The 23,291-nt window shown below is 50.7% G+C and overlaps 1 protein-coding gene across 1 annotated transcript in view; it reads left to right on the top strand.

Annotated features, from left to right (window-relative positions):
* Positions 1 to 5,363: 5,363 nt before the first annotated feature.
* LNX1 (ligand of numb-protein X 1) overlaps positions 5,364 to 23,291 on the top strand; it is a 47,071-nt gene continuing 29,143 nt past the window's right edge. The window contains exon 1 of the mRNA XM_026033546.1: positions 5,364 to 5,455. Coding sequence (XP_025889331.1) covers positions 5,364 to 5,455 — 92 coding nt within the window. The remainder of the gene's footprint in view (positions 5,456 to 23,291) is intronic.

The following is a 23,291-nucleotide window of genomic DNA, read 5'->3' as shown; positions in this document are numbered from 1 at the left end:
ATACTCCCTGTTGTAGTAGTCTTCTCTCTCTCTCTTTCTCTCCTTTTTTCCTTTACTCTTTCCCTCGTTTGCCCTCTAACATGGGTGTCTGAGGCTRACAAATTGTCTCTGCAAATTAAGTCAAGCTGGAAGCTAGGGTACAGTGCTGTGGCATAGCAGCAAATAAGATTTACATTTTCAAGCAAGAGTAGTAATTAGGCCACTGCATATTTTATAATTTCATGTTTATTTTCCGAAGAGGTACATCAAAATAAACGGGGATGTGATGAGACATAAGTGCTCCAAAGAGCAGTCAGGGTTCATCAAGTAAAAACTACAAATTGCCGTCCCGTTTTGCTGCCACCCACAGTGTTGACATCTTTAAAACACTAGCAGGCAGGTACTCTGGCCGGCACTGGCTAATTGGGGCTGCGTTTAGTGACATACTGGATTACTTTAATGTGAGTTTTGAAGGGAGGAGGCCTAATATTGAGAGATACAGCACTTGGCCCTCTGTTTTGGACTGTATGTCAGTACTTGAAGTTTTTGGGGTTCTGCAAACTAAAATGTAGGTGTTTCTGCCAGTATGGATGACTATGGGGGAACAATCTTCCTCTCAACTTGAGAGGAAGAGGGTGGCCAGGCGTCCCCCAAGCTCTGWATTCTTATGAGCCCACGTGTTTTTCTCCCAATGGCAGAGTGTCTATATATGTCTCTGTGCCTGTGTATGTTAGATTAAGTTCTGATTCSTGTTTCTGTGCTGAGGAGCTAGTTTGGGCACTAACCACTGATTTCTGCAGAGTCTTATATTATTTGCCTACACGTGATGCTGCTGCTTTTCCAGCAGAAGTAATGTGACTACTATAAAAAGATTACATGACCAGGACTGTAGTTTTATGCTAACTTAGAGGTTTTTAATCTTTAAATACCTGTAGTACTATCCCTGTTTTGTTGTCTTTCCTCAGAATGAATGGGTAAATTGAGCTGGATGTAAAAATGAATACAATGAATAAAGCCTTTGGAAAGTTAATTCCATTTATTCATATATTTTTACATCTAGCTCATTTTTTTCATCCTCTTTGCCTCACTTTCCCACCCTAACAATGTAGTCCTTCACTGAGAAGTGCCGAGGGATTCGTATTCCTTGTAAATGTGCTAAGAGAGAGCAATCCATAATTCTTTGGCTTTCTTCCCCACAGCTCTGATGGCGCATGGGCCTCGCTGCCGCTCTCGGACGTAGCAAGMGGGCCGGCTGTTTTGGTCTGCCCTCCTTTGAGCAGCTTCAGTTCCACCCTCGAGCCGGAGGGAGATGCCCAAAGAGATGGAGGAGAGCTCCCCGCCGCGGTGCCTCACGTGCGGCCAAGCGCACTTCCCYGAGGAAAACCACTTGTACAGCTACACGGAGGAGGTGGATGACGACCTGATCTGCCACATTTGCCTGCAGCCCTTGCTGCAGCCCTTGGACACGCTGTGCGGTCACACCTTCTGCACGGCCTGCCTGACCAACTTCCTGGCGGAGAAGGACTTCTGTCCCATGGACCGCAAGCTCGTGATCCTGCAGTCGTGCAGGAAGTCCAGCATCCTGGTGAATAAGCTCCTGGACAAGCTCATGGTCAGCTGCCCTTTCGCCGAGCACTGCTCGGAGGTGGTGCAGCGTGGCGATCTGGAGCAGCATCTCCACACCCAGTAAGTCTGCGCCCAAAGGTAGAGGGGTTGTCACCCCTTTTCCCTAAGGGAATCAAGTCTTCAATAAACTGATAAAAATGGACAGTTAATATAAAGAGAGACTGAGTAAACTCAGTCCCAGTGAATGCCTGTGATATAAGGAATCTAGACTTGAGCTTGGTCCATTTATTTAGTTGCATCTTGCTCTTTTTTTAAGAGCCAAATACTTTGGAGGCACTTGATGCTATCGTTAGCAATTCTGTGAGGATACCTGGTGGTTAGCTGCATAATGGAAGCGTATATGTAGTCATCCGAAGAGATCCAGGAGGTTTTGGGAAGCTGAGCTATCATAAATATTTCAGTAGTACATTAAGGGTTTTATAATTGCCTTTTCTTCAGCCCTCTTGATTCACAAATGACCTATATGTGAAGTAGAGCAGAAAACATCCTGGTTTGTATTGGTCCTGGGAGCGCGGCTTGGAGCCAGGCTCCTTCCTTGAGGTGAAGGCGTTCGCGCCGCACCGTGGGGCTCCCCGGGCCGGGTCTCGTGCAGGATGGAGGGCCTTGCCTGGCCCGCTTCCCTAGCCCAGACCTGCTGATCCTGGTGCTCAGGACACCCTCCCTGCTGGCGCCGGGAGAGAGATTCCGGGGGTTGGTGTGGATCTTCCGGAAGGAGAGTGCTGATGGTGAATAATCCTCCATTTCACTAGGTAAACACACATGCTGCTGCTTTTGTCTTCCCTTTTGAGTGGGAGAATGAGGAGATACCTTCAGGGTTGCGATTTCTGACTGCAGACAAGTGCCTCTGCCTGGACCAGAGCGGGGACCTCAGATCTGAGGAGAGCCAGTGTTTAAGACCTGACCTTTGCCCACAGCCCTTTTGCTGTTGGCCAGTGAAACAACCTCCCCTGTGTTTTGCTGGCAGGAATTGTGGCCTCCGGTGTGTGCTCCTGCCTGTGCTTTATGTAGGAAACCCCAGGCAAGCAGCTCAGAGTGCTAGGCCTTGCTGCTGGAGGGTAAATTTCTGAGCAGACGCAGCACTGCTGTGTGTTGGAGCATCCCTGCCCTATGTGGTATCTGCCCTTTGTGGTGCTGCGTCGCTTTGGAGGGTGCTGAGCAGAGCAGTAGTATTGTGGTTTAACCAACCCGGAGTGCTGACTGCTTTGCATTATCAAAAAGGGGAAAGCAAAAACCTTAGCACGGATCCCTTTGCACATTAGCAGTAGTTTCCTTGCAAGAGACACATGCTCCATGCTTGCATGTTTGCAGGGCTTGTGCCTGCTTTGGCCCTGCCAAGTCTGCAATTGGATTTTGCTGCTTGCAGAGCTGCTTTTCAATGGCTCGTGGTGCTCAGAGGTGGTGTCAGCAGTCTCGATCCCATGTTTGTGCCAGGTCAGGTTTCTGTTTCTGAAGGGAAAAGTCATTCAGGCTGCTTACAACTTTCTGCCTTTGGTCAGTACTTTCCCGAAATGCCTCAAATTCAACTTAGAGCAACGATGCAAGTAAAGGTTTGCCATGAGCTGCTGTTTCTTTATGGATTGCAAGGATTAAATCCTGAGACCTTAGTGCAAATATCCCTTCCCTTTGCTTCCATATAGCTGTCTTTCATGAACTCTGGATCCTCCCTTCTTTTATCTTGAAATGATGGAGCCTTGACCATAAAATTTAACTTTATAAAACCCAGAAATGCACAAATTAGATTTATTATTATTATTTTTTTTACATAGAAACCAAATGATTTGCACAGTCCCTGATTTCTAGTGTTGACTCTCCTATATGCACATGTACAAGTCACTCCAGTGTCTTGGTTTCTTCCTGCAGGATAGTAATAAATATGCCCTTCTCCTGTATGCCTTGCAGAATTGTGGTACTGTGAATGGAAATTTGATGCTGTAGAAGCATGATGAATTTTATTCCAGTGCTTATTGCTCACGTTGGTGGCCTGGATGTTTTTCTTGGGATCCGTGTGATCTTATGCCCCTGGCTCGCCTGGCCGCAGCCAATGCAGCAGCAGCAGAATCAGCTCAGTACCCTCTTCCCGCAGCCTCTTTTTCATCCTGCCCAGGAAAACCTGGAGAGCTGGGACTGGAAGTGCAGAGCAGCCATCGCCCTCCATATCAAATCTGAAAGGCTGTGAGGAAGTTCAGGACTAGGCAGACTACGAAGCTGTCAGCAGCCTCCTGGCCGCTCGTGCAAAGCCGTTCCCCACAGATGATTTGGAGGGCCGAGTTACTGCTCGGCTGCAGGGCAGCAGCAGCCGGAGAGTAGGAATTAATAGGGTCCCTTGGCCACTGGGGCTTCACTAAAATGTTTACGCTTAAGCCCATTGCTAATCCTGAGGATGTGGGGCAGCGCCCCCGCCTTTCCCACACGCAGGAGAATAAAGAGGTAACTTTGTGAATTTTAGCCGAATGGGTCCTTTGGAAACCTTGTKTCTGTAGGCAGCGTGCAGTGGTTGTGTTTATTAGTTTTTAATACAGCATTTGTTACCCATCACAGTTACCACCCAATGTGATCTGCACAGAACTCACAGGGATGCAGTGCCGGGCAGCGCAGGGACCTGCCTGGGCAGCCGGGCGCCCCGGGCGCAGCGCAGCAGCGGGAAGGGCAGCGGGTGCTCCCCGGGCAGCGCCTCCGGCCCGGCACCCTGCAGCCTGGGGGGCAGCGTCCCGCCCTGCCCCACTGCATCAGCAGCGTCCAGGGAAAGCGCAGCCCTTCTACAGGAATCATAACATTAATAATAATGATAATAAAGCAGCCTGGARCCTGTGGAGGGAGCGGCTCGGAGCCGGTCTGAAACGTCGACTGATTGTGGTCAGTGCTCTCGGCGAGCAGATGAACGCAGGCTCTGTGCAAGCCACGGGGGTGCTCGGCAGTGCTGGCATGATTCAGTCCCCGAGCAATCCTCCTGCTCGCGGAGGCAGCGAAACCKTGTGCCCATCAGAGGTGGGGGCACTGATGGGACGGGGTGAGGGTGTGTTTTATGCTTTGTAAGTGAGGGGAGAGCTTGAGTATTTTCTGACTGCATTAAAAGCATCCCTCTTTAAAAGGATGCGCTAATGTCTATTCTTGCATTATTCAAAAAAAAAAAAAAAAAAAGAGCGAGAAGAGAGGTGTCCTTGCTTTGCTACCCGATATATATTTGCACAAAAGCATCTGACTGACCTGAGGATTTCAGGCGGAGCTCCCAGAGCCCGCACTGGGCTGTGATCTTTTGCTGTGTTTTACTTTAAAAAGGTGTGGTCTTCCGACACCGCCTGCTTCCCAACTCCACAGGGGGCCTTTTCCCCCCTTTCCAGGCGGCTAGACCCTTCCGTGATGCAGCTCGGCTCATCGTAACCCATCTGCTCGTGGGCAGTGATGTAAACGTACCAGCTGCCTCTGAAGAACCACTCTGAATCCTGCAGGAGGCAGGTCTCTTCCCCGTGCATCATTCTGCTCTGCAGCATAAGTCACTGTCTCGCCAACCATGCTGTGCTGTCCCTAAACCCTCACGTCTCCCCATCTGAGAGCCAGACCGAGTAATCCTCTTACAGGTCAATGATTTTCTCAGTGTAGCTTCGTTTCGGGGATTTAAGTGCGATCCATAATGTGCCACCGTTGCGTTGAGACGGAAAGGCTCGCGTAGAAGGGGCTTGRCTGCCACAAAAGCTTGGAGGTGCGTGTCCCGCCAGCACGCAGGCRAGGTGGGAAGGAGGAGACGCGGCCCTGCCCTGAGAATGAAGGCTCTTCTCTTGCTGGTCCTGCCTTGGCTAAGCCCTGCCAACTACATAGACAATGTGGGCAACCTGCACTTCCTGTACTCCGAGCTGTGAGTACGCACGCTCGCGCTGTCCTTGTGCTCTCTGTGTGTCCGTCTGTGCCGGCGCCGCCGCGTTGGTGTCTCCCTCTGCACGTCCCCGTGTCTCTGTGTGTGTTTGTGTGCAAAGGAAACAGCAAAGCCCACGGCCGAGAGCCCCGCCACGACCCAGCTGCGTCTCCACCGAAGGGCTAATAACAGCAGTGCCTCCCGTCGCCTCGTGCTCCGGAGCGCCTGGGACGGGCTGAGGGAAGCAGCCTTTTTCCCAATCCCCTTCGCTCTTCCGTGCCGCTGTGTTGTCGGGTTTTGGGTGTTTTCCCTTTCCCGACGTGCTCCTTGCCGGGAATGGCCTCGCTGGGGAGCCGGGCATCGCGGAGGGACAAGCGGAGCGAGCCCAGTGTGTGCAGGGCTCCGGGATGCGCGTGCAAGGCCGCCCGCCCCTGCAGAGCGCCGGGGATCCCGCTGCCAGGAGCAARTCCTGGGAGAGGGCAAGAGCGTCCCGCGCCTCTGCGTGTGCCGGCAGCAAAGCGGCGTTTTCTCCCTAATGCACATAGCAGCTCATGTGTATGTACGTGTATATAGGCACATATATATGTGTATACGTGTGTATCCATATATCCTCGTGTCTTAAAGAAAGTGAAAATCGCAGGCAATCCCAYAGCTGAGCTTTCCAACCCGTAAAACAAACACTCGGTAGCATGAGCAGAAAATGATGCCAGCTTAATTGGTGTCTGGGTAATTATTGGGCCCCTATGAATAAAAATAGATACCTGTTCCAGTGTGATTTTTTAAAATAATTGTATCCTGTTTATATTTTTAAGAAATAACCTCTAAGATAGTCCTTGGTAAAATGAAACAAATTGCTAGTTCTGCTCAGGAAGGAGAAATGACTATTTTATGCCTAAAGTGTGGATGTTTCGGTAGCAGTTGTGGCTCATACAGATGATTTTTATTAATTTACAGAAGGTTAAGTCTCTAGCAGCAGCAGTATTTTGCAGGAACAGAAAGTCTCCCTTTGAAATTCTTATGTGATGTACGTGGCAGCTATAAATAATGTAGCTGTTCTTTGTGCCACTGCTCAGGCTTTGTGTGCGTGTTTTTAAACATTTAACAAATCGGGATTCAATGGTTACAGTTATGGCCTCATTTTCATTTAGAAGTATTTTGTTTAAGGGAAAAAGAGGGAAAGGTCAGCTAAGCACAACAGGGCTCCAGGAAAAACCCAGCTGCAAGCAGAGCYGAGGAGCATTTGCCATGGAAGCGGTGGCATCGGGGGCACCTAGTTTCCGGGAAAAGAGCCCGATGAGATTAATCGGAGCGCGCGCTGCCTTTGGGGGGGAATTGGGATCGGTGCCCCTGCAAGGGCAGCGGGCCGCTGCGTGCGGGAGCGGCGCCGGGATGCGCGGGAGCGGCGCCGGGATGCGCGGGAGCGGCGCCAGGATGCGCGGGAGCGGCACCGGGATGCACGGGAGCGGCGCCGGGATGCGCAGGAGCGGCGTGCTCGCTCGCGCCCAGCCCGCCCGGCGCTCGGACGTGCGTCCGCGGCGCGCGGCAATGGGAGGCGCGCGGTCCTGCCGGGCCCGGCACCACGGCCGCAGCTCCAGCACCCGCCGGGATTCTTCCCGCTCCCGTGCACTCAGTGCCTATGGCGGCAGCCGGATCCTTCGTCTGTAGGCTATGTTTAAAGCTCTCTCTGATGACAGCAGCGGGAAGAAAACAACCGTTTTCAGTGCTGCTTAATGAGTTTGTATTTGTGTTGTACCCACTCCTCCGGTCGCTCAGGCACTCGCATCCAGGCTGTGTTCAGCGCCGAGTTTTGCAAACATGACACGGCGAGTGCCCCGGCCCTGGGTGACCCCCTGCCTGTGGTGGTTTAAATCCCTCCCAAAGGCAACCGCGGAGCCCCATGTGTCCCGCAGCCCTTGCCGTGCCCGGGAAGCGGCCAGTGGTGAGCGGAAAGGCCTCCCTGTTATGGTGCTGCCTTTGGTCTGGGCCGGGACGGGAGGTGCCAGGCGAGGGCAGCGGGGATGGTCCCTCGGAGGCTGYGCACGGCTGCTGCCCCTCGTCCTGCTCCCGCCGCCCCTCGTGCCGTTGAAATAAAGATCCCGTTATTTGCGTAGCRGCCCGGGGAGGACGAACAGCTTGAGGGTGTTTTTCTTCTTAAGAGCAGAACGGGCCTGGGGAATTGGGATTACAGTGCAGCCCAGAGTCTGCCTCTCTGGTATCCATCCAAGTAATAAAGGGGAATTTGGAAGAGCCGAAGAGGAGAAAGGAGGTTGGAGAAAGGCTGTGTTAGACCTTGGCACTTCAGTCAGGTGTTGGGCAGCTGGCAGTAGATCTGTGCCATTTTTCGGGTGGCATTTCATGGGACAGATGTGGAATGCCATCAGTTTTCATTTTCTTTGTTAGCGCTTGTGTAATTCTTGGTGTTTTCAGTGAGCAAATGCCTATCTCCTGATGCTGCCACCCGCACTAAAGCCACTTAGTGGCCTCTCCTGTCCCTCCTTTGCCCCTCCGGACCTTAGTCAGCGCTGTTGATCCCTGGCCACGTCCAGCCCACTAACTTGAACGAGCCCATGGTTTGCGAGGAGGAAACGCACAACATAGCTGCTGTGTCTGTTTGCTAAAAGTTACCTCTTTTTTTTTTTTTTCCCTTAGCACTCTTCAGTTTTACGTGAAACCATCAAAGGCATCTCACCAAATTAACAGGATCGAGTTTCCCCATATAACTTTTATAGGATAAGTACTCTCTTGCATTTCCAAACAGCACTTTGGCTGGAATAGCCAGTAAAATTTAGCTTCTCTGTTCATTCAATTTGAAGAGAAGAGACACAAGCGCCAGCTGTTTTTCAGTGTCTTCAGGCAGGACTTCTTTATGGTGAGCACTATTTAGTTCAAAACATTAGGTGAAGGGAGAATTCCACAGTGAAAGAGTTGAAGATTACAGTATCTGCTAGTGTTCATCAAATTAACGAATCCCCTCAAAGATCCTTGTTTTCAGCACAGGACAAACGCAGCATTAACGCAAATTGCCAGAGCAACTTTTAATTTTGATCTCWCGAAAATCCTTTGCACACAGGAACACCCCTGTATCTCACGCACACGCAGGACACCGTGAGGCCTGCAGGACGAGCGTGCTGTGTCCAGTGGGTGTTTGCAGGAYGGGCTCCTTGCGGCTGAGCCCTCGTGGCCCCGTTCCAGTGTGCAGCTTGGCCACACAGATCCCGTTCTTCCAACTTGTGCTCCGTTTGGTGGTGGTCAGATTTGCGTGTGACTTTCAGCCTGTGCTTGCGAGCGGATGTGCACCAAAATGRGCGTGCAGGAGCCCTCTGGGCAGGGCCTGTTGCACACAGTGGCTGTGAGCTCCTCCTCTGCCCGYGCGCGAGTCCCTCGCGTGGCTCCGTGCAGAGCTGCGCCCATGGAAGCGCCGGTCGGAGTTAAGCTGGGAGGTTGGTYTAAACTGGAAGCTCTTAGAGACCTCCCCAGCCTCCTATGGTGCACTTGAGGTCAGACCCAGAGCTTTGTGCTGCTGTCGCCTCTTCCCATGCCCGGAGCCTCTGGGAAAAGGCTTTGGAAAGGCTGATGTGGCCAGCATCAATGAGAGCTACTCCACGTGTTGCCAAAAGGACAGCTCACCCAGCAGGGCGAAGGGAAGCCGAGCTGAAAACCCAGAGGTTGGCCGAAAGGGCTTATCTTTCCACACAGTGGTTGCACCTCAGCTCTGTGCGAGCCTGCCTGCGGGAGGGCTCCCCATGGAGCGCTCCGTGCGGCCTTGCCTGCAGAGGGGGAATCGCTCACCTGCCTGTGGCGCCTGAGGCGCTCGGGATGGGGCCGGAGAGGGCAGCTGGGAGGCAGCGAGGGGGCTGTGCGGCTGTTAACCCAGTTCAGCGCCGGCACTGGGACAGCCCGGCTTTGCCTTGAGCTGTTTCCCTGGCAAATCTGGTGGAATGGGGCCATCCTGAAACGCCTGGATAACTGCTGTTCTTGCAGCATTCGTGTGCCCGTCGCGGATTAAATCCCGCTCCGGAAAGCGGCTCCGGCTCAGCTCCTTGCCTTGCAGGGGAGCAGACGGCAGCTCCGAGGACTCCTTTTTCAAACGCTCTGACCTCTTTGGAGGACCTGCCTTGGAGGCCTGTGACCGGCGAAGCAGCTGGCCACGTTTGTGCCCTGCTCCATGGGCAGAGCCGCGTTCAGGAGCTCGGGTGGATTCGCTGCGTCTTGGCACGTGAGCGGAGCCTCCACGATGGCCCTGGAGCTTCCTGCTCCCTGTGTAAGGGRCGTATCAAATGTCCCGTCTGAAACCCCCCAGTCACAAAGGAATCCCCCCTTGGAGCTTGACTCTCTTTTGGGATAAGAATGCGGTGTTTTTTTACACCTTAGAAAGCTGAATTCCCCTCTCAGCTTCGGCAAAGTTGTAACTGGAGGTGAAGACTGAGCTTAGTCTGTGAATCCTGGACTCATTTGTTAATTGGCAGCTGATTCTGAATAGAGATTGAAACAAAATCAGTAGTGACTTAGTGAATGCAATGGTTGGAGATGATAACAGACACTGCACAAAGATTTTACCTCCCTCCTGCCCCTCCAAAAACCAGAAAGTTGTGCAAATTCTGTAACCTCAGCATATTTTCCGATATATTCTCCCAATACCAAGTAAAAGAGGTTTGCTAACAGTGAGCAATTTAAGCTCTATTTCCAGGAAACTGCTCTTTGTGTCGAATTTGTGTTGACATCACCATCAAGCTTCATCAAGGCGTGCTTGCCTTGCTCAGCACTGCAGGCTGACCCACTTCTGCAGCCATCAGGCACAGCACTGACCGTATCTGCCCGGGTATTTATCCTCCGTTGTTTTTGTGAATATGCCGAGTGTGATACAGTGGGAACCAAGGGGAAGAGGAAACAACCATCCCTGTCTGCTGTGTCCTTGCTTCGTGACACTGCTGTGGCACGTGGGGTAAGGTCAGGTTAAGGCAGCACATCTGCAGCTTCTAGATCTGTGCTCGTTGTAAAGAGGGAAAGATGATTGGACTCCTGTTGCTGTCTCTCCACAGAAGAATGTTTTCCTGCTTATTATGTATTCTGAGCCAATATGGATTTTTTTTCTATTTCCTCTTCCCCCAACTGCAAATTATCTGCCTAAGTAAGATAAAATGAATGAACTAAAATGTCTCTGGAGTAATAGATTTCAGCTATGGAATTTGATCAACATGGCATAATTGAGGGTATTTTCTTTCGCTCGCATGTGACCATGTGTGTGCAGGGGGTTGGACTAGATGACCTCTAGAGGTCCCTTCTAACCTTAAGCATTCTGTGGGTTCTATGACATGAAAAGCGTTACTGTTATATGTTATTTTTAACATTGAATTAGTATGAGTTGATTTGCTTGGTTCCTTTTGTTTTTTGCAAGGGAAGGAAGGTTTAAAAAAAGCAAGCAGTGGAATAGTTTCATAGGAGCATCAGCAGAGACCTCCTTGCTTGAGGGTTTTGCAAACCACCAGCATGAAAGCCCGAAACATCCGGCATGCAGTAGGCTTTCCTGGGGAACAGGCAGGTGGGATGCACCCCGTGTGGGCTGCAGGAGCAGCAGGCACGTGCCGAAGTGCTGCTGCTGCCGGAGGTGTGTGGGAGATAGGGACAGGCAAGGCTGTTCCATTGATGTCACCCTTCTGCCAACAGGTGAAACTACAGGCAGATCTACCTGTAGGTAGACGTACCGCTGCGCGGTGTGACACAGCCACTCGCCACGCGGGCTTGGCAGCGCTGTGGCCAGAGCTGGCATCCCAGCTCGTGCCTGTCACCTGCCCTTGTCACTCCCAGCAGGAGCCACACCAGGAATCGGGGTGGGAATCCCAGCCTTTTCCCTGGCAGCAGGAGGATGGCAGTGCCGGAGGAAGGAGGAGGGGGCCCTTCCCAAGGGCAGCGTGCACACGCTGGGCRCTCTGCTTTGCTCCTGGTGCTGCTGGGGTGGCTTTTGCCATCAAGACCTGTTGTGGGGCAGCCCTTGCTCGAAAGTCCTGGTTGCTACTGCTTTGCTCCAGCCAGAGGACACTGGGGATGCCAGGTGAGCCCGGATGAGCCAAGGAGACCTGCCTGGYGTGTCCAGGGATGGCGTGTACAGCCTGGCACTGCCCGTGTGCTCCTGCAGTGCCCTGCAGCCTGGAGCAGCGGCCAGCATGGGCCAAGTGCCATGTTCCCCTGCCTGCTTCCAGGTGTTCCGCCGTGTCCTGGCTCCAAAGGATGGCCATAGGAAGGTACTTCCCTTCATGTTGTGTCTCTGTGTTCTGGCCCGTGCCCATTTTAATAAGTCTCACGTTTAAATTTTACTTAACTTGATGATTTTTGTAGAGGACTTGAGCATAYATGGTTTCTGGCAAACGTACTGCTTCCAGTTTCTTCCCTCAGAGGGGATTGAATTCCAGCACATTCTTGTCTTACCCTCCSAATGAATGAGTGTAATGAAATTGGACAGTAATGGTTGCTACATTTCACTGTTTTCTGCTCTGTCCCCAGCGGTCTAAGCATCCGTGGGTCTGAAGGCGCTTACAGTTGTGGTCTTTTCCTTCAAAATAAATCAGAAGAGAATGGACGAAAACAGGACAGAGCATTTAATAAGATATATAGTGTACGTCTGGACTTGCATGAAATATATTGAGCTGACAGGGCAAATAAATGCAGAGCCTTGCAGATCTGCCTTTTTCCTAATCTAAGCTTGAATAACAGCAACATGACCAAGTGAAAAAGAAAATTTATAAAGGGAGGCTGAAACCAAGTAACCCCCCTCTACAGTTGAAGAGCAGTTGTCTGCAGCAGATACTTCCARAAGTCACTTGCTGCTGTTCCATCCACTTCCCAACACAATCCCAGAGTCATCCTTCCTCCTACCCTTGCCCTTTCCTCAGCAGATACTTTGCKATGTGTATTTGCTCTCTCTGTGTTGCAGAGAGGTTAATAGGTGTGTTTTTGCAAAGAAAATGCAKCTCAGGGGGGTTGTGCTGGCCTTCTGGTGGTGTCTGCTGATTACTGCTCCTTGCACTTTGTGTCTCTGCTTTTCAAATCCCCAGCAAAGAGAGGTTGCCAATGACTGCACGAACATCCCACCGTGGTTTTGTGCCCTGTGGGGCTGTGCAGCACCAACGGAGCTCGCAGCCGACGGAGGGAAGGTTGTGTCTGGCCTCAGGGAGTTGGAGTTGGCTGCGCRTTGGGTAAAAATAACCATTTGTGCCCCAATTTGCTTACCTTGGTGTAGAGTTATGTAACTGTCTTGATGCCACCTGCCAAGTGTCAGCTGGCTGCTGCTGACCAGGGTGTGTTTGGGGAGAAAATGCAGCTTTGGAAGGCTGTAAAGGAGTCTTTCTTTTGGTTCCCTTGGTGTAACCTGTGATACTGGTCCAGTCTTTGTTATAAGCAGTGCCAGAAGGTGTTTTGGCTCCTTGAACTGCTTTCTTCCTGGCTACTCGCTATTCTAAATCTTTGTCTTCTGAACCCCTCTGTTTTTCACCCCGCTGCTCTGCTCTGCCCTTTGCCACAAGCTCCCAGTGAAACTCATCCGCGCCGCTCAGCAGCAGCAGTGCCGGGGGAATCCGAATTACCCRGGGAAGAGGGGCCTTAAACACTGCCCTGCAGCACGCAAATATTCTCCAAATCCAGATTCTGGGTTTAAAAATAAACACTTTTCTCAGACCCACTCCCCGCTGTAGTCACTGTGGTGAGCAGGCAGGAACAAGATCAAGCAAGAGCAGAGTGTTCGGTGCTGCACGTAGCTGTGACAGGCAAGTGCAGGTCACCCGTCCCTAATTCTRAAGTCACTTGAACTTGGCAGGAGACTCTGCTGTCCGAGCTGCGATGGCTGCGTCCTGCTCACTGTCTGCCCCTTTCTGTCATCCCCATACACCTGACGTGCCCATCGAGTGACTGTCCCCTGGAAGTTGTGCTGTTTGAGGAGAGTGGGGAGGAAAAGGAAAGACAGAGAAACTGGCTGACCCGATCTGCTCAGGACCCATGAGGTGAAGCACAGCGGTGATGAGCACGTTCAGCCATGTGTCTTGTGTCTCCCTAGACTGTTTCAGCACTGCAAACTCTGAGCTGGTTATGTCTTTTCTTTTAAATTTATGGATTAATGGATGAGTAAACTRTGAATTTAAGCTGCTGAGCTTAGTTTCAGCAAAACATGCTGAGCTGAAGGCTGAAAACAAAGGAAGCTTAATGGATTGACCGGGTTTGGTGAGATTCTCTGTATTATCAACTTCACTTCAGCAGGCCTGGTGAGCTCCAAACATTTATCTGTTAGACTAAACACAGGTTAAGCCAGGACATGGAATAGTTCAACTTGAGAACTGGTATTTAATGTCAGAGTTTTATATAGTGACCCTCTGGCTAGTTAAATTACCTGGACYGAAATCCTCAAGAGAGTTGCAGCCGCCCTGTATGTTGAAGCTCACTACAGGTAAAGAGCATAAAATGAGCCAAGGAAATAGGTCTGATAAGTTCTCCCACATTGCAGTGAGATCTTTTTACCTGGTTGGTTTCCTTGGCTCTTCTCTAGCTGTTAGACATTCTGCTACTTCTCCTCAGTGGAAAGTAGGATGCAGGATGGAGAAGGAATGAGATGGAGAAAGAAGAGAGCAATTCTGGTGTTTCTGCTCATTTAGATTGGTTTTACACAGATATTGTTCCACTGGCTTCAACAACAACAAAAAAATCCACTCTGTTGATTTTCACTGGAGTGAACTGGGAAGAAAATGAGGCTTTGTGAAAAAGGACAAACACGTGTTCTTATGTATATAGGGAGAGATGCTGTAGGAAGAAGCTGTGTTTTGGGAAAAGGGGCTTTTACCTCTGATTCGTAGTACTAGTTTTGATTTTAGCAGAAAGAGCAGTTCTAGAAAACAGAACRTCCCTTGAGGCTATGTGGGTCGGTGAATCCGGGCAATATAAATAGGATGGCAGGGACTCCAGCTTTTGCAATCTCTGTGAATGTCTCCCCTCATCTCACCCCGAACAAAACCCCTGTGTGGGAGCTTCATAAAACCTCAGACTCTGCTTTTCCTCTCCCTTGTGATAGTGGTGGCTGCATGACTGCAAATCTTACAAAATCCTGACTTTTCCCCTGTTTGTGTGGACGTTTTTCTCCCAGCCTCGGTAGGAGCAAACTCCATGACTTTTATGCTGAGCGTTTGCCCCTCTCCAAGAAGGCCCTTTTCAGCAGGCTGCTTTCTGGAGAGCAGCATGACTGATGCTGGAATAGATCCATGATCTGCAGCTAAGGCTCAAGGGGGCAGAAAGGCTCCCGTGCTGCTCGCCAGCCTCGGCACTTTTCCTTGTAAGGGTTGTCCACGAATCCACTGAAGGACCATCCCTTCCACAGGGGAAGGGGCCCACTACCTGTGGCAGAAGCTCTGGGAAAGGCACAGCTTAAGGCTAGCAAAGCGTCCTGTTTCCCACTGGTTGCAGTGATGGAAATGAAGCAGGAATTGTTTTGGCAGCTTTGTTTAATCCTTGGCGCAATTTTTTCCCCATTCTGTTTCTGCCTCTGAGATGCCCCAGGCCGCCCCTCTCTGCCTGTCCCTTTGTTCCAGGCCGGGAGAGCTGCTGGATCTGGAACCCCCGGACACAGAGGAGCAGGGCAGGGAGCACCTGGGTCCGTCTGACCGTGGCACTCCGGCCGCTTGGGCACACATCCACRGGGTTTCCAAACAACCTGGGGGGCTTACCTGCTGTGCGTGATTCCTGCCGAGCCCGGGGATGTCACTTTATCATTTGTTATGATATACATACGTGATTTTATTATTTGTTTGGGAAGTGGTGGCRTAGCTGGTGTCTGCTCCCTCCTGTGCACCAGGAGGAGGTGACAGATGAAGGGCAGCCGGGGCGAGGGATGCGGCTGGAGCCCCTTGCGCAGGATTCCCTGGATATGCTGGTCCATGAGGAGGACAGTGTCCGTACAGGGCTATGGGGGATGCAGGAGCTGTGGTGCTCCCATGCTCTCACTATCAGAGAAATGGGGAGATTTGATCCCATGTGTTTTGCTAGTTTACATGCCCGTTTTTAAAATGGTGTTTGTTATTTGTAAACCTCGTTAGACCCAGGTTTCCTGAGCAGTGCTTTCCAGAAAAGGTTATGACTGCGTGAAGCATGAGCTTGGCATCCYCTACCGGGCTGCCCGCTGCCACAGCTCCCTTGGCACCTCTGCTTTCCTCTCTCTGCTTCCAAAGGGAGCAGCTGTGCTGCCTGCGGACCCGCATCGGGGCAGTGTGCCCTGTGCCTCTGCTCCCCTGCCTCTCTCTCCTTGGCCAAGAGCTCTCCTTCCATGGCCTTGGTTTGCAAGGGCCCTCGCAGACCTAAGCTACCTTGTTAGGCCGAGCTGAGCAGCCTGGTGTGCTTTAATCCTGGGATTCTGGTTGAGGCCCTGGGCTCAGCACCCTGCAGTATTTGGATGCCGCTCCAGAGCTCTGTTTCAAGGGCCAAGCTTTGTGTATAACAAATCAGCTAAAACCTTTGGTGAAAGCTTTGCTAGGATGTAAATGGGGGTCTTTTATTTTCGCTCACCTCTATCCTTTTTGTTAGGCGTGTGGTGGCAGCTGAAGGGCAGAGGCTGCTCCTGCAGTCCGGGCCCTCCAGGCTGCTTTTAGTCCTTGTGTTTTTGTGCTGTGGTGACAGAAGGAACCCACAAATGAACCAGATCTGCGCTGTGGGGAACAGTGTGAACCAAAGCATAGCAAGCCCTAAAGACTTTATTACCTAAGGGCCAAAGGGAGCTTGTAACTTGCTTTCCGGGCATGACACCGTGCGGGGTAGGGCCTGGCTCCCCCCATGCTCCRAAGCCTGAACTATGGGAAGGTGTCACCTCCAGACTGCTAGGCCAGGCAGACTGGACAAACTATCTCTTGCAAGCTAGGTCCMCCTATGAAAGGTGCTGTTGGAGAGGTCTGCCTGCTGCTTTAGGAGATTTTCTTTCCTTTTTCTCCTGCAAGCTCCTTAGGGCACCAGTGATCAAATGGCCTCGGGAAACCCACAGCTAAGATCTGCTCTGAGAGAGCAGATCTGTTCTGGGAGCCCAGAGGAGAGACCCACTGGAGAGAGGGCAGAGGTCCCCGCAGAGAAGCGGTGTGAGCCTGCAGGGAGCCGATCCATAGTGAGGCAGGGTGTGCGGTTCCAGGGCCGTCCTTTGGCCGGGGGAGCTGCTCCAGGGAGAGCTCTTATTCTGCACCAGGGGTGTCCGTGGGGAGCTGCCCTGGGGATGCACTTCCACACGCGGGCGTGCGTTGCCTGGGGTGCTATTGCCAGCCACCCCGTAATGCTGCACCCGTAACGCTGCACTGCCCTCGTGCAGATGGGCTCGCAGTGAGCAGTGCCTCTGTGGTGTGGCTCACCGGTGCAGAACTGGTGGTGCCCAGCTCTGAAAGGGCTCCTTCGTGCCAGGGTCTAAGGGCTCGACAAGCCCTCCTATGGGACACTGGCACAGCTCCTGTTAGCCTGAAATGAAGGGGAAACACAATTTGCTGTGAGACCCTTGTTCTGCTTACAGGCACCAAACTGTTAGGTACTTCTTTCTTTTCCTTCCTCCTGCTTCTTCTCCCTCCATTTACTGCCACTATAAACAAAAGCTGCAGAGTTTGAGTGTCTGGTTTTGCCCTTTCAGGAAGATAACTAGTTTCAGGGCAGCATTGGAGTCACAAAAGGTACAATCAGCCGAAGACAGATAAACCACCAAACACTGATTCAAGGCATTGCAAAAAAAACACTAACACAGAAACATATCTCAATTGCTAGTATAAATATTTAAATGCATTGCTGGTTTTGTTTAGTCTGTCTCCATCTTTTCTCTTTTTAATCCTCAGTGTCCGTATCTGGTGTGGAGGAGGTGGTATTTTGGAACCAGAGGAAATTTTCATATTGTAGTCATAAGTTTATTCCTTTTTAGAAAACTGATCTGGATGGATGCAGTAGCCATGTGCATTGACAGGTTATTACAATGATATTTACATAAAGCAAGTARGATTGGTTTAAAATAGGTCTGGATTTGGGCTTCCAACGCTCCCAACATGGACATAAGTGTAGGTGTTGTGGCTAAGCCTCTGACTGTGGGTGCTGCCTTGGGTCATCCTGGGTGATGTTTTGGGTCATCTTGGGTCGCGAGGGAGCTGGTGCCTTTGCCGGGCCACAGCCTGGCTGGGCTGCAGGAGCTGCCTTCCGYGGGATGAGGGTCCTGTCGGCTTGAGGACAGACCCTAATTCTCCGCTTCCAGAGCCGGCTCCGGCGTCGTCACTGCTAGCGAGGCCCCGCTCTGCTCCTCGTGTGACGTGAGGAGATCACAGCTGAGGCTGCAAGAGCCGCCGGCCGCCTGCGTCACCGCCCTGCCAGAACCTGTCAGAGGGAACGCGCCGTTTGGAAGCGCTTCAAGAAGCCTCTGAAATAGCAACGCGACCCATTTCCTAGCGGCTGCAAGGTCACGCAGGAGGTGCCGTCCCTAGCGCGGTGGGGACGAGGTCTCAGTTTCAGGTTCCCTGGAGGAGGTAACCACGACTCTTGCTCAAGGGTGTYCAGCTTCCCACACCTGCTGCCCAAATCTGCCCGGGGGTTTCAGGTGCCCCTCTGCGTGCCCTGTGCTTGTATTTTCATTTCCAAAGCAAAAAGAGCTATTAGGATTTGAATATTAGACTTCCCATGGCATCAGAGGTTTGAAAAGRGAACAAAACTGTTCTCTGTTTATTTTCTCTTTACTATATTTTCATAGGATGAGCAGACAAGTTAAAGCATTTTGTACTGGCACAGTATGAGGGGACTGTCCCTTACCCCCTGCATTTTTAGTTAACTAAATAACTGAAGAAAAAATGGAGCACAGACATTGTTAAGATATTTTCTCTTCCCCATATGCCCCTTTGCGAGGGACGTTTGCTTTGGGCTGTTAATGTGGTACCCCCTTCTGTTACTCGGGGAATCCAAGGTCACTTCCCTGCCTCCAGCCCAGTTTGGCACGTGTGTCTGCACCTGATCAGTATGTTCATAACGTGCAGAGGGGTGAAGGCCGAGTGGGTTGGGTGCCCTGGCACCCTTTGGAGCGTGGATGCCAGCTCCACGGGCTCAAAAGCCTGGGATTTTGGTGGGCTGGATCACAGGCAGTGCAACTGCGAGCAGTTCCTGAGCAAAGCTGCTGTCGGCGGGCAGGCCACCTCCCTACTCACATCTCAGSTATGCAGGAGCGGCCCGAGACCTTCCTCCTTCTTTCAAATCTGGCTTAAATAATTTGGGTAGGAAATTGCGTTTTCCACAGCTTTTGCAGCACTTGTCTTTCCTACCATGCGAGTTTGGGGACTATTGCACACAGCATTCCTGCCATGCTTGCACTGTGGCTGAATGAGGGCTTTCTGGAGTCCTCAAATGCTTTTGCAGTGCGTGTTTATTTTAATGGGAGGGCTGACATTCTCACTTGAATCATTTTCATRTTCTACAGGGTGGAACCCATTAAGCCACGAGCAAGTGAAGATTTTTGCATGCCCAGTGGGTTTGGGGAGTTCTCTCCTGAAAACTGGCTCATAATATCCCTCTGCTCCATCCTCTCCAACCATGTGCCCATAGGGAAAGGCTGCAGAAATAGGAAGAGCAGAAGCCAGAACGTTGTTTCTCTGCAGTCGGATGAATTAGATGTACTGCTGGCTAAGCTGTGTTCACAGGAACTCATAAAGTGATATTTATTCAACACTGTGAGTTATGTGCTTCCTATGCCAGTGTCAATACTCATTTTATCCCAAATCCTGGGATCTCAGCTCTGTGATGTGCCAGGAAATATTCCTCTCCCTTCCCCACCCTACATGGAGCCTGTGTTGTTTGAGGGGTTTGTGTGAGAGCCTGACTCTGAGCTGGGGGCAGTTCATGTTTGGTTGGATTATTTGAGGGTCCTGGTTGAAGATCAGCCTGGGAATCGGCTAAGACAGGAAAACTGCTCCTTAAAATGGGAAATGTTTGTGATGTTCCGTGATGCTTCCTCCTGGCTGTGGTGGAGACCCTGGCTGTGGGTCTCGTGTGGGCACCGGGCAGGGGCTCCCTGTTCCCCCAACCTCTGCGGAGCCGTGTGGAGCCCTCCCTGCCTTGTCCCTTTGCCGGCATGTCCTGCTCACCACATCCCAAGCCTGTTGGAGAAGAGGTGGGGTTGATAAAGAGGATGATAGTGCTAAGGTATTAGGTTCCTGGGATACTAGTTTGACCTGTTGAGTGTAATTGAGGGGTCAAAACACCGAACCATAGGCATGAAAATATATGAACCAACTGATCAGTGCTTATCCTTAACGTTAATTGCGTATACGTGTATCTACCTAATTGGAAGAACAGTGTGTAGTGGGTTGCGTTGTGTTTTGAGGCACAGCATTGCAATATCTTAAGAATTTCTTCTTAGTCCAATGCAAAATCAACAGTCAAGATTGCCCTGTGGCTACTAGTGCTATTTTTCAAGTGATCTGGGATGGAYTGCAAAATCAGACATGATACCTGACAGCTGCTGATGGCAAGTGCCGGGTTGCTTTCCAAATGCATGAATAACATGCATTGAATTTTACTGCTGCCTGGTGTGGGCCTTCCATAGGTTAAAAAAARGTATTGATGTTGATCAGCAGCTGTTGATAAATACTTAGGTTTTCCATGAAGACGTCTTTTAGGGAGGTGGGAATTTCCAATGTAAGTTTTCTCTCTTCCTTTTGAAACCATGCTCTGGTTTTCTTCAGAAACCAGGGAAGTAGAAGAATAATTTTATTTATGTTTGTGCATTTTTGTGCCTTTTTGTGCATTTTTATTTTATCATTGGAAATGCTGCAATTCTGCAAGGTGCTGAATGCGTCTGATAGCGTTTAAATCGCGCTGCACCTCTGTTGAGGTCAAGGACTCTAACAGTAGTTTGTTGTTTGGAATACTAAAATTGAATACTAAAATTGAATACTAAAAGCAGCAGAAGCCATCAGCAAGAGCTAAAGGCCCTCACAGGCTCAAAGGTGCTGGCCCTGGGCCTCATTTTCCATTTTATTTCATCCCGATTGTCCTAAGTGGGGACTCGCCCCGTGCTCCTGGCTGTGTTGGTGGCTGAGCACCTGCCACAGCTCAAGGACAGTCCCCCCTTTTCCCTGCTTGCAGCGCTTGGTGCGAGCAGTTTGTGTGCAACGTGATTAATATTATTAGCTTGCTCTTGGGAGATTTACTATTTAATTRAGTTTCACACAAGTAAATACTGCTGCTGTTTCCCATAGCACAAGATCACTGTGGCTCTGAACCTGCAGGCAGCAACTTCCCTGTGATGAACGATGTTTGTTTGCAGTAATTAGGGAGCAAGTAGTAATTAACACACTGACTGTAGCCCTTCACCCTGGCTGATTCCTTCTTTTCTTTGCTTTGGTCTACTTGGGTTCTGCAAATATTACATTTAAAAGTGGCATGGCAAAAGGAGAAGCTACAGTGCTAACCCAAGGCGAGGCCTTAAATGAGYGATGCCAACAGAGTGCTGATGCTGGGCTTTTCTCATGGTGCTCATGGCTTCAAGGGGGGCAGAAGGGACAACAGAGGGTGAAGCCACRGGTTGTATTGTAAATAGCAGCTTCTCAAAAGTAGTCATCGTATTAGTCAAGTAATCAATAAGAGAAGTTGGCAATTGCAGCCCATATTATGGCTTGCTTGAGCAATTTGCAGCTTTATTTTCTTGTGCATAATACAGCTGCAGTTAATTGTATTATAATGCATACATACAATGCATATATTATGCAATGTGCAAAACACTTTTTTTTGAATGACTCAAGACTAGCAGTGTTTGAAACTGTGCTTGATCCCTAAAGAGAATCAGTATCGTTGCAGTTTCACAATCAATCAGTGTCAAAGTAATGGCCTGGAAGAAGTGTCGGGGAGGGAAGGAGCGTGATCAGGAGCAACAATTTGTGCCATCCCAACAACTGTGCTCATTGCACAATAAACCCAAGGATGATTTTTGCCTCCAGTTGCAGGCAACTGCTGCTGTTTACTGATTCCTTCCAGTTCTTGCTCCCCATAGTAGAGGCTAATGGGACTCTTTAAATATTTCACAATAGAAGCTAATGCTGGTGGCCAAAATGCGACTTTTTGTTTTCTGAAGACAAAGAAGCTACAACATGACCGTACTACATGTCCCCCTGGTATCACCCCCATGAAATTTGGACCTTAACCATTTGTTCAAAAATAAAAATGCCTTCCAGGTTCCTTCAGTTGTCCTGAAAACTGGTAGGAAATCAAGGGATTCCTCCGTTTGCTCAGGATAAACATCCAAGTTTAAACCGGCTGTTTGGTTTCCATTGCAAATTTCTATTTTGTTTGATGGCATCACAGCACGAGAGCAGTGTGGAAACGGCCGCTCCTGCCCAGGCCCGGATCTCTTGGGCACAGGACAACAGCCCAGCTTTAGGCCTTATTGGCTGGTKAGTTCTGGATTTTGCTTAATTAGGATGGCCTCATAATTAAAACAAAAACAAAGCCGGAAAAAGTAAAGCGATTTGTAGAAGTCAAACTAAAATAATGAAAACTAGAGATTTTTCCTTTCTTGTGGGAAAATATTTAATCCAAATATCTTTAGCGCATAGAAATAAATATTATGAGGACCTTTCTAAACATTTATGGAGTACTAATGCAGAAGGGTAGAGCAGTAATGCGGAAGGGCAGAGCCACTAGGTCCACCACGTGTTGAGACATGAGCGAAGACCTGTGGCCGGCAGGAGGCAGYGGGTGACACGAGACACCCTCTCGGCAGCCTCCTGCCCCCCGCGCCCAGTGCTGCCCTTGCCGGGGCGCTGAAGGGGTCGAGCTGGTGCTTATGGGGCCGGATCCGTCACCCCACGGAGGCAGCGGGGCCCAAGGGTCCTGCTGGGGGGCCCAGGCGACTCTAAAAGCCCTTTCCCTACCGGGGCATCTCCCAGGGAAAGAGCAGCAGTAACTGGCACCAGTTCCCACTTGAGTGGGGTGAGAAATGAGCTTTTTTTCCTCCACATAGGACAGCAAGAGGCTGACGCTGTGGTAAGGGAGATGCTCAGAGAATATCCAGGCACATGAGTGGCAGGATGCCGAGTGCCCAGGGGAGCAGCAGYGAGCACCCCGAGATGCTGCTGGGCCTGCAGGAAGCTCACGTGTGCTCCCAGGAAACAGCCTGCCAGGAGCTGCACATTTATGTGTCGTTTTTTGCAGTCTCATGACAACTGGGATCTGTAGTCCAGGGGTTTAAGCTCTGCTTTTTGACTGCTCATCCCCTTCTGTATGAAAACTGAGGAAGATTAGTGGTAGACAAGACCTTCCTGGGCATAGCTGCCCCACAGCAGCCCAAGGAGCGTTCTTGGCATGACACAATCCTTTATAAAAAGCAAAAAAGGCAAATATGTCAAAAAAAAAAATCCAAATGCTTTTATATATATATATATTCTTTTCATATTCTGGGTTCATGCCGTGCTTAATTTTTGCAAGAGCGCAGAACCATCAAGGCAAAACCTTTGATTTGCCCCATTGAGCTGCCAAGCGCTCCGTTCCCGGGATGATTTTCATGTGCAGCGAAGGAGCAACTTGGCAGTGGGGCCGGGCTCCGAGGAGAGCGGACGAGACGCCGTGGCTGGGTGTGACGGGCAGCAGAGCGTGAGTCAGCTCCTCTGTTCAAGATATCGGCGCCCTTGGCCTCCTGAGTACCTGGGCGGCTCGTCTGGAGGGGAGCCCGCGGATCCGCTGCCTTTTGGCTTCGATCCCTAACGCGGGACTTGGCTCGAGTTAGGCGCCAAACTAACTCCCGCTTGTTTTCTACTGCGGCTCCTGTTGAGCTGTTGGCAGCATTCCGATCAGAAGAGCCAGCGTGTTCCCTGCTGGAGAGCTG

The sequence above is a fragment of the Nothoprocta perdicaria genome, unplaced genomic scaffold (genome assembly GCF_003342845.1).
Source record: "Nothoprocta perdicaria isolate Ctin4 unplaced genomic scaffold, notPer1 scaffold_13, whole genome shotgun sequence".
Classification (NCBI taxonomy): Eukaryota; Metazoa; Chordata; class Aves; order Tinamiformes; family Tinamidae; genus Nothoprocta; species Nothoprocta perdicaria.
Note: the sequence above shows the minus strand (reverse complement) of the source record. Positions and strands in the feature narration are given on the sequence as shown.